This window comes from Mycetomoellerius zeteki, unplaced genomic scaffold, assembly GCF_001594055.1.
Source record: "Mycetomoellerius zeteki isolate Tzet28-1 unplaced genomic scaffold, Tzet1.0 scaffold120, whole genome shotgun sequence".
NCBI classification, from domain to species: domain Eukaryota; kingdom Metazoa; phylum Arthropoda; class Insecta; order Hymenoptera; family Formicidae; genus Mycetomoellerius; species Mycetomoellerius zeteki.
In genome coordinates, this window is record NW_017256127.1 from 961,923 (window position 1) to 973,305 (window position 11,383).

Consider the following 11,383-nt stretch of genomic DNA (forward strand, 5'->3'; position numbering starts at 1 on the left):
CCGTACGCGTACATAACTGCGTTGCTGCGGTTGCTGCGATGGTGGTAGTAAGAGGAGTAGTAGTAATCGTCGCTGGCCGCACGCTGGCCCACTCGCACCGTCGTACCGTCGTCGTCTCGTACGGCGCCTCGTCGTAACGTCGTCGCGCCTAACACGCATTATTCCACGAGCTGCGCCACGGAACGACCGACGCGCCGGCAGCCACGATCGCGCGCGCCAGATGCGTCGTCGCCGTCGTCGTAAATCGCCACCAATCCGTCACCGATCGCCACCACTCCGATCTCACGGCCGCCGCCGAGCATCACCGTCGTCGTCGCTGCTGCCTCACCCTCGTACTCGTCGTCGCCGGGAGTCTCGTCGCTCTCGCTCGCCTCGTTCGCGATACGATGCGTTCGATGTCGCGTTCGCGCATCCGACGAGTCGCCTCTCTCGCTGCTTCTGCTGCTGCTGCTGCCAATACCGCTGTTGTTGCTGCTGTCGCTCTTGCCGTTGCCGTCGCCGATGCTGCTGTTGCTGCTTCTGCTTCTGCTGATCCGAGCGTACGCCGCTGTGTGGCTGCACTGACATCAGCCCCTTTTCGTCACCGCCACCAGCCAGTGGCGGATGCGCTGCCCTAGCGGACTAAGTGGGGCGTCATATGGGGGCCGAGCCGAGCCGAGCGAGCGGAATCCAAGCGAGATGCGAACCGCCCTCTTCCGAGCCCGTAGCCTCGAGGGCGCTCTCTCTCTCTCTCTCTCCTTTCTCCCTTTTCTCGATTTACTTTCAACGGATCCTTCCCATGTTCAACGATCTCTCCCTTCCGCGAAAGATTCGAGTCGACGGTATGTTTAAATCTCTACTCCACGTGGGGAACAAATGTCGTCCGAATGATCCGGAGCACCGGTCGGAGCGTACAGTCTAAAATGAAATTTCCGAACGGGGACGGAGACCTCGTTCTCCAGCACTGTGCGATGGCGACGAAAGCGCGTATCTCTTCGTTACTCCTCGGTTCCGTATAATCCAGGCTCGCACGTCTCTTCGCTACGCCGTGAGCTTTTGCCGTCTATTTCCGATCGGTCTCCCTCTCTCTTTCTCTCTCTCTCTCTCTTTTCTTCGCTCGAGAAGACTCGCGTTTCAATAACATCATGTTGAGTCGAAAATCAAATGTCCGTGACGTTTTACGTCACCTCGAACGGCGATGACGGCATCGATACGTCGCTCGCGGTACGGATTCAAAAAAATACCCTCGTTATACTCTTTATTGATTCTCGCTCCGAGACTGACTTAATTAAATACGGTCGCGTGATCGGTCTTCCCGATTAAACTTCGCAAACCGATAAGCATCCCTCTCTTTCCCATTAAGAAGGGAAACCGCCACCGACGATGCGAACCACGGCGCAACCACGACACCGTCTCGTCATCTCGTTCAAGTAACCGTCGCGTACGAATCGCGGTACGGATCGTACGAACTTTATAGCCGTTAACGCTTAACGCGGCCGTTAAGCAACGCGCGCGGAAATACGGTTCGGCACGGCTCGCTCGACGCGATCGCGATGATCGAGATCGACGACAGTACGACGACGGCGATGGCGTCGACGTCAGTGACGGTCGGTCGACGTCGTTTACCGCGACGCGCCGACGCGACGCGATTTCCTCCACCACGCGCGACGCGCCTCGTGTGACTCGTGTCACACATCCGCCGCGCGCGGCCCGTTCCCGTATGCCATTGTGGACTTCACCGCATCACCGCGTCACGAGTAATAGCACGAGAGATCTCGCGCGCCCCTTGCCGCCCCTTCTCGCTCACCTTCGCGATTCCTCGCGAAATCCACCTCGTTACCGATTTGCGGCCGCGTTCGTTATTCGAGTGAACGAGCCGCTCGCCGTACCGCGGATGCTCTTCTTCTCCTCCTCCTCCACCCCTCCGCGATTCTTCCCTGGGAGCGCGATCCGATCTCGGCGCGCGCGCGAATAAGGACGGCAAAAGGCAACAACGACTGAAAGCGGCACCGCGTTCCATTTAATCGCCGCTTCTCGATAATGAATACTGCCTATTATCGTCGCGACGCCCGTCGTCGCATTGTACGTCGCGCGCGCGCGCTCCACTCGCTCTCGCGTTCTCACGAAGTACACGCGTCCGGAGTACACGCGATTGCACACACACACACACACATACACACATACATACACACACACATCTATACACGCCTACAATGAGTCGCGTGAATCAGGGGAGTTGCGGACGCATCGCGTTGGATTTTTCAATAACGGAAGCACGAGGGGGTGGCACGCATTTTCACATTCCTGTCACGTTCCGTTGTATTCATTAAACCGTCTGCTGCACATGCCTACATTGACGGACATTATAAAGTTATATCTCGCCGCGCTTTCTCTCATTCTCTCTCTTTCTTTCTCTCTCTCTCGCTCTCTCTGTTTCTTTCTCCTTTCCTCTATTGTGCGATCAAACGTGAATGAAACGGGTTTAAATTTCAATACGGGAGAGAAGCACGCTAAATGCATCAACTGCTGTTATTGCAAACTACTGTTATAATCACGTACTTATATACGTCTATTCTAAATGGTGCCTTAGGAATATATCGTTAAATTCGATGACAGTTTCAGCGTTAAAGCGTGAATTTAAGAAAATACAGTGATCAGATTTTCCGAATTTTTCGCCTCTTAACTTTATTGCGTTTATGAGAATTTCGTAGAAAAACTACGCCTTCTTTTGTACAACATAAAACTGTGATGACACAATTGCATTATCCTTTAGCAATATATAGTTAAGCATAAAACTACGACCTCCGAAAAGTCTAAATAGTGTTTCGTTAATTATCTAATATTCAGAGACATACAAGAGACAATTAATAGATCGTCACTTAAGGAGGTTCTCGCGTTTGATGAAATATAATACAAGTCTATAATATACATGTAATACAAAAGTTAATATAATATCAATAATGTCTAGAAAAAATTCCATTGACTTTTATCGTACCATTTTGAAGACATTTAATTCTAAATTTATAGAATTTTACATTACAAGTTGAAGGTGTAACTTATTCTCTTTTAAATTGAGACATTTGCGTACGAGGCAGCAATTTAAAAATCATTATAATTATAAAGTAAACACTTAAGTTTGTTCTCTCTCTCTCGTAAAGTTTCATTTAAACTGGCCGTATAGTTTACAAGAAATTTATATTCTTCAATGAAAAAAGCTAGAATGTATGTCAAATGAACATCTTACAACTTTTATTTCGTCATTTTGAAAATATTTAGTAACATATAAAATTAACAATAATTATGTATAATGGCATAAGATATTGTTAGTAATCTTTTTATTCCATTATTTTAATCGTTTTACATATTATTATGAATAAACTGTCTATTTATATACTAGGAGCGCGAGAACCTCCTTAAAAATACACGCAGATATTAATACTCCGTGCTGATGTTATTTAAATGCGTTTATTTGGACATGTTCGAGGATGTTCATAAATATTAATCGCGGTCTTTTTGCTGATCATCGCTTTTCTAAGCATTTTTTAAATTTAATCCTTCGTCTACAATATTTCTACAATCTTTTTGACACAAGCGAGATTTCATCCTCAAATGGAGTGTTAAGATAACTTCGAAATTCGGTGCAATAATAACGTAGATAAACTGTCTACTTTTATGTACTTTATCTTTTGGACGGAGCATCATCTTTTCTTATTTAATTATCTGTCTATAATCCGAATTTTTTTTGACACAAGCAAAATTTCACTCCTAAATTTCTTCAAAATAAAGAACTGGAATTTCTCCTAAAATATCTTGTTAAAAAACTATTTGGTAATGCAATAGAGATGTCGAAAAGTAACCCTGAGTTTTCCCACGTTTTTTTGAAAGGCTAGAAAAGTAAAAAAACTTAGACTGGACAGAGGGAGTAAAAATATGATTACAGATGGAGAGTTAAGATAACTTCGAAATTCAGTACAGTAATAACGTAGATAAACTGTCTACTTTTATGTACTTTATTTTTTGGACGGAGCATAAAGCATCGTCTTTTGTCAATGCAACATTTGGTCTTAACGTAATACATATTTCATTCTTAACATCGATAGAAGCTACAGTTCACTTAATGTTACAAATACTTTGAAGCATTCTTTATTCGGACAATTAGTAAAATTTCTCCTTCTGATTGATCAATGAAACGCTTCGAAGCATTTGTAATGTTAAAAATGGACTACACCCAAAGTCTTATTCTACGGTCCGGTCAGTTATCGTCGAACATCAGTACCAGCAACAAAAAAGTAACTTATCAACTATTTTGATTTGTTTCTGACAAGATATGTATATTACGCTGCTTTTATAATTTGAAAGTTTCAACGGAATACAAAACGTGACATTTACGGACCGCATCTGAATGTCGCGGATCAATCGTATCGGTGTAAAAAGAGATTATACAAGGATTAAAATGTGTGTGTGTTATGTGTCTTGTTAATTGATTTAATAAACGTATGTCAAGACTCTTTGCTTAAGGTAAGTATATTTCGACGATCACAATAAAATATAAGTAGAATAAAAAATGGAATAAAAATTTTAAATGCGTTATAATGAAATGACATTGCGAAAATACGTAAATATAATCGAATTTAATCGAGCCGTAATAGACAGAGATGTACAATATATAAATTATAAATCTCGTCGCGCTCTCTTTTATAATATGTCGCGTAACAATATCATGCCTCTCTCTATTTTAGAAGTCTTATCAATTTTCAAGCGATGTTTATATGTAGTAAAAAGGCTTTAAACACAGAAAATCGAACCGAAAGGATATACAGGGTGTCACAAAAAGATCGGGACACTGAATTATCTCAAATAAATGGTTTTCGGGAAAAATTTTTCATATAAAAGTTGTAGAATACCCATTATGGCATGGCAATAATAAGAAACAGGACCTGTGTGGCTTGACCTTGAATGATCTTGAAAATGTCACGTCAAGGTCACCTTGAGTTTTTTTTAACGAGAACCCCTATTTTTTATTACAAATTCTTATAGCCGACATTGAGACCTTTTCAAAACAGTATAATTAAGTTCCATTTGATCAAAAACTATTCAAGATATGCGCCGGTCAAGTTTAAGTACCATCGGGTATTATATCCAAGATGCGAAGGAGATTACACGATCGGATTTCATCGAATATCAAACCAATATCGTCACATAATAGGTAACTTGGTATCCTATAACTTCTGTATGAAAAATTTTTGTCGAAAATATCTTTCTGAGATAATCCAGTGTCCCGATCTTTTCGTGACACCCTGTATATCTATATATTTACGTAAGTATATTTTATATATTCTTCTAAAATCTTTAAAGAAAAGTAATTGTGTGTTGAACACTTGAAACGAGCACGCTGCTTATTAGACACGAATATCCTCTCAGAATTCGAATCCACTTCAATTACATCCATTATTATTAGATATGTGTATACAACACGTGTGTGTATATATCATTATATCGTAACGTATAAATGTTACAAGCGAATATATATTTAGGAATATACTTAACTTATTGTCTGATCGTTAACAGGGAAAGTACAAATCGAGATTTCTAATACATATTGATATACTTCGATTGCACAGTTTCTCAACGGTGTACATTCATGTAACAAAATATCTCGATTCATTTCAACAATTGCATTGGACACGAAAATTGATAACTTTTACATTTCGCTACACTATGTATGCACGCTTTAAGTTTCATAAAAATATGATACGATGTAACTTTTCAACAAGGATGCAAAGGCATATATGTATATATATTTCGCACCAAATATTTCTAATAAGCTATTGCCAAGAAACTGATTTTAAATTCTTATTCAATTTTTGTTGCCCGAAATGCGATCATAATTATATATAGTAAGAGTAAGATAAATGCTAAAATAATTAAATATTCTTTAACTCTTAACTGTGTTGTAACGCGAGAATATTTCTTATCATATAATACTACGGAATCAAAAAAATAATAAATACATAGACAAAATAAATGAAAGGATGTATTTCATTTCAGTCATTATTTCAAATCAGTCTAACACTAACATGTAAGTTTTTAAAATAATAAATTTTATTAGAAAATGTATAAATTTTTTTTAACTGTAAATTAATATATTATATGAAATGATAATGAAATAATATAAAACAATAATATAATTTTTATAAGGATAATGGCAGGACAAAAACAATAATAGATTCAAGATTAAATAAAGTTAGTGATTCAATTCCAATAAATCCAAATAAATCTAGTATATTTGAACTGCTACTTTTTATCTTATTTATAATCGTCTATTGTTTAATAATAAAAATTGAAAAAATGTTAAAGTAAAAATTTACAAAAAGATAGTCTCTTAAAATGAAAATTTCAGTTAAGAATTAAAGGTAATCATATTGTTATAATTGTCTATTCTAAAAAATATTAATACTTTCTAACTATTCTGGATCTACTTGAAAAACAAAAATCGGCAGTAAAAATGTAATCTTGAGTTCGATTTTTTTTAAATAAAATTTCAAGTAGTAATCTAATTACTGATTTGATAAACTTCGAATTTAATCATTGTTGCTTGAAAACTTGCTTTTCCACGAACATATGTAATTCATATTTGAGAAACACATATCATCGTAGCATTTTAATAGTATCTTTCTAATTATTAATTGATAATTGATAATTAACTATATATAATCAACTGATTCACTAATAATAAGGATAACAGCTCTTGTCTTTTCAGAAACAAAAAAACATATATTTACTACCGATTTATCAATCTTTCTGATGCAGTCTGTAGATTTCTTAACATTTTAACTAAAAGGTATCTTTACTATTATAGATAATTTTTTGCTAACAATGATTAAAAATGTGCAAATACCCGAAATTTCATTGATAGATTGATACGGAATACGATATTTAATTAACAATACATCACATCTCATAATAAGCGATTAAATAACTTATCTTTCAAACTTGATGCGAATGCTATATTTATATTATTTTTTTATGTTAGTATTTACTTAACCATAATACATTTCGTATTATTACATAAATAGAATTTTCCATAAAGAAAAGTTTTTAATTAATTAAAAAAATAAAAAAAATCGTATTTCTTGACTTTTCGCACTATGTAAAAAACGCGGAATTGTCTCTCTCCTTGATAATTTTTATATATTTTGTCATTTTTCGCTCAATAAACAGGTAAGTCCAAGAAATTTTTAAATTACACGGTTTTACTTTAAACAAATAAAATATATGTTATGTAATAGAGATGGCGTGTTATTTATGTATATATTAAAACACGCCTGATTGCCCCATTATCATTCTATCTTCTGTTTATTCGATAGAATTATATAAAATGTAATCGGCTGGAAAACATGCACAAATATATTTTATTTAAAGCTAAGAAAATATCTTGGCTAAAAAGATATTGAAACTTATAGTGCATATATTTTTCGCTGTATCATTAACCCTAATCGGTATTTGCGGATCCAACAGTCCCGAACATTTTCTTCAACTACAGTGTGAAAAATTGTTTATAACAAATGTCTTTCACAATCTTAAATAAGTTTACATAATCTTATTTCTCGGATTTTAACCTTTATAAAATGAAAAAAATATCGTTTAATTACATTAATTATAAATAAAAATATACTAATTTTAAATACACTGAACCGCAAATACCAGTTAAGGAAATAATTTTAAATACTAATTAAAATATCATAATAAATTTAACAATTGGAAATATATCTGCATACCAAAATATTCATGTTTTTTCTCTTTTTTTTTATTTTTAAAGCTCAAGTAGACAGCTCCAGACAATATGGCCAATGTGCACTAACTTTACGCACATTCACTAAATATTGGCTTACATTCATATCACATATGGATAATTATGCATGTCATATGTGTACGCATGTAATATTTGCTAATGTGAAGTACATTGACCATGTCGTATGAAGCCATCTTAATGATATGAAGATTGCGTTAATGAAAATAGGGAATGATAAAACATAGTCGTGTGTAGGAATGTAGACTTACGAAGAAGCACGCGTATCGTTTTAAAAAATATTATCCCAATCCGTGATCTTCGAAGAATCCCTGGGGAGTTTCCTCCTGCAACACACATACAAAAGCACAAGTTTATCAATATCGTATTCGGGATGTCTTATAATAATATGAACAGGGATCAATTACTTTGACGCTGCACTTTATAAATACATTACGAAAGATAGAATGAAAATATATACATATATATATATAAACGTACACGTACCTACTTCATAATAAAAATCCCTTCTTGATGCAGCTTCAAATGGTGAACTGAACCCTTTTCATATAACTGAGTAACTTTTACTTTGGATACACAAAGCGCATGTTCATATATTGCCTCAATTGAAATCTTAAGCGCTAATAAAAACTGCTTGTTTTACATGCAATTCAAATTGTGAAGATTCCACCCTCCAGATAGGATCATAGTGAATGTGTTCAGCTCAATATGCTCACATTGCACGATAGCTTATGATAAAAAATATCCAGCTAACATATTATTTCGTTACGAATCTATTATATTATTTATTAAGAAATTAATAATTTACTAATCTCAATTAATTTTCAGTAAAAACTAGAGATGTGTCATTTTTATTTGAGACTAACGTAAATGATATAACGTAGATTAAAAGGTATTATGCGCTCTAATTTTCAATTACAATATAAAGATTTTGTACGATATATTTATTGCTAGTACACTTAATGTATAATAACATTAAGAGAATTGACGATGCTTATATAATATATAATATGCATATGTACATATATAATATATAAAGAGTATAAAGAGATATATGTTTCCAATTATTATAATTAAGATAGGTTCCTCTTTTTTTAAGTAAATATATAAGACAATTTTATTGCCATAGTTGAACATTAAAGTACGTAGAGGAGGGTAACTATATATATCACTTACTCGTTAATAGGTTAAAGTTTAAGAATCGTAATTCAGCCTTTGGTTAGTAACATAATAATTTGTTCTATGTGCAAAAGTACTTTTTCCCGATATAAAAATATATTAACATACACAGAGAATGCTCCAGGCATCGTGTACTTTCTCTCAACTGTGATTACTAAGAATTGATATTAAAAAAGATAGAGAGAATATTTTCCTATTTATTTCGTTTGTTCGAATTTCGAAGCTAAGTTCTCGAATTATAAACTAATAATCGATTTTTTGCGATATTACTTTTCAAATTTTTATACTCTTCAAATATATAAGTAAATAATTTTCTTTAATTTAATAAATAAATAATGCTTTTTAACAAAATTTTAAATGTCTCACATTTTTTTTCCATTAAAAACTTTTAAAAATAAGAAAAAAATATTTTTTATCAATTTTTTTATCTTTGATTAAGTTTTCGTTGGAGAAAGAAAATGCACGACATCTTAAACGTCTCGTATATGACTAGTAAGTTGACTTGAGAATCTATATGTATATTTATGTAGTAGAGTCGTAATGGCATCATGCAGCGGGTAAGCCTTTTCTTGTTTTTCGGTCGATCGTGTTGGTCGATACTCTGTCCATGAAGCTCATGCAAACAATAGGGTACCTATAAAAGCCCTATCTCCCGCAGAGCACCTTCCACAGCTTCGTCCTTCCACAACAAACAAAGAAAAACTAACTAGTCTTCGCTAAACTTCTACTTTGTCCCTATCTACCATGGGTTTAACACACATGATATCACACTAACATATGAACATTAAAAAAATATATCAAATCCCTACTGAAAAGTTCCATAGTATTTTTTTTTAAACCACATCAAAATTATTTTACAATATTTTTCCAAACTTCAAGAGTGTTATTATAAACGTAAATTATAATATAATAATAAAAAAATATTCTATTAATAACAAATCCATTGTCATTTTTGTTATTTTGTTTAGAAAAAATTATATATACGAAATAATTTTTCTCAACACAGACACAATAAGTCGCTAATTTATCAATTAAATTCATCTAATTACAATAACTTTAAATTTCATAATCTTTACTTGTAACATTTTTCCCAGGAATAAATATTTTGAAAAATACTTTAATTAATTAATGTGTCACATTTCAAATGCCTTATCTTGTATAAAATAGATGATAATATTATTAAAATTGCGTAAAATTCTTTGGAATTTTCCATGAAAAGTAAAACTAAGTGATACATTACTTAGAAAACAAAATATGAGACAAATGTTACAAAATATAAATACAATTGTTGAAAAATATTTATTAAAGATTTTGAAGACATACATATACACATATCAACATGTTATTTATAAACGGCAACATATACGTAATAATACACTTCTCATTTATACTAGTTCTAGTGCTGCTTTACTATCATAATCTATGAAATAACTGATTAATCTATATCTGAATACGAAGTTTATCAAATATTAATATGGCAATAATATCGTTAACGTTTTCTTTTACCTTTATTAAAAATGATACAAGTGCATTGGTGCCATGCTTTCGTAAGAACTTGATAAACATATAGTTATATGGCAGTTAATAGCAATTTGCAGATTAGCTCGCCTGATTTAACTGCTCAGTTTCTGATGACAGCCATCATGCCCAGCAATCTTTACCGCACATTTTTCATATTTTTCATGCTTTCAGTCTCTATCATACACAACGACTATCGTCGATATCTGAGCGAGCTGGTCAAGCAAATCCGCAATGTAATCATTAGTAACGTTTCTTTGTTCTCGATTTTAGAATATTTCGTCATTCTGTCAATATCACATGCACCTGATTTATTATAATCAATATATACATAAATCAATCCGAATGTAATTTTGAGATATTGAAAATAACTTGCGATACGATAAAATATTATGCATTTTTTATTATTAGGATTTCTATAGCAACTTCTATTTTTTATCTCGTCTATATAAAGTATGTTACGAAGACTACTATAAAATGATTATATGTTGTGTTCAGATTATGCCTGATTTTTTAAATAAGTATTTATATGTAATATTTGTAAACAAGTAATATTCATAAATATAGTACTTTCATTTAACTAATATTTCCCAACTGTTCATTATTCAAATTTAAGTTTTACATTTTTAAAAATATAAGATGAAAGAATATTTTAGCAATGTATTAAATTTTTTGAAATAATAATATTGAAGCTCGTATATACAGGGTGTTTCCAAATTAAATGGCAAAACTTCGGGAGCGTGTAGAGGAGTAAAAAACTAAGAAAAAAAGTCCTATAGACATGTGCTCGTTTTTGCTCCGTTTCAGAGAAATCGAAAAAAAATGTTTACATTTCTTGCCATATCTAGCACCGACATATTTGATTACATTTTCCACTTTCTGTTATGAATTTGTCAG

At 34.1% G+C, this 11,383-nt stretch overlaps 1 protein-coding gene across 2 annotated transcripts in view; it reads right to left on the reverse strand.

The window, feature by feature from the left end:
- Window positions 1–7,752: 7,752 nt before the first annotated feature.
- The window catches only part of AP-1sigma (AP-1 complex subunit sigma-2), an 8,010-nt gene continuing 4,379 nt past the window's right edge, over window positions 7,753–11,383 (reverse strand). The window contains exon 5 of one of the 2 annotated variants that reach the window (XM_018461245.1): window positions 7,753–8,115. In XM_018461245.1, the coding sequence (XP_018316747.1) occupies window positions 8,071–8,115 (45 nt within the window). In that variant the 3' untranslated portion in view covers window positions 7,753–8,070. Of the gene's footprint in view, window positions 8,116–9,416; window positions 9,648–11,383 lie in introns of those variants that run through there. The other variant, XM_018461244.1, reaches the window with a different exon arrangement.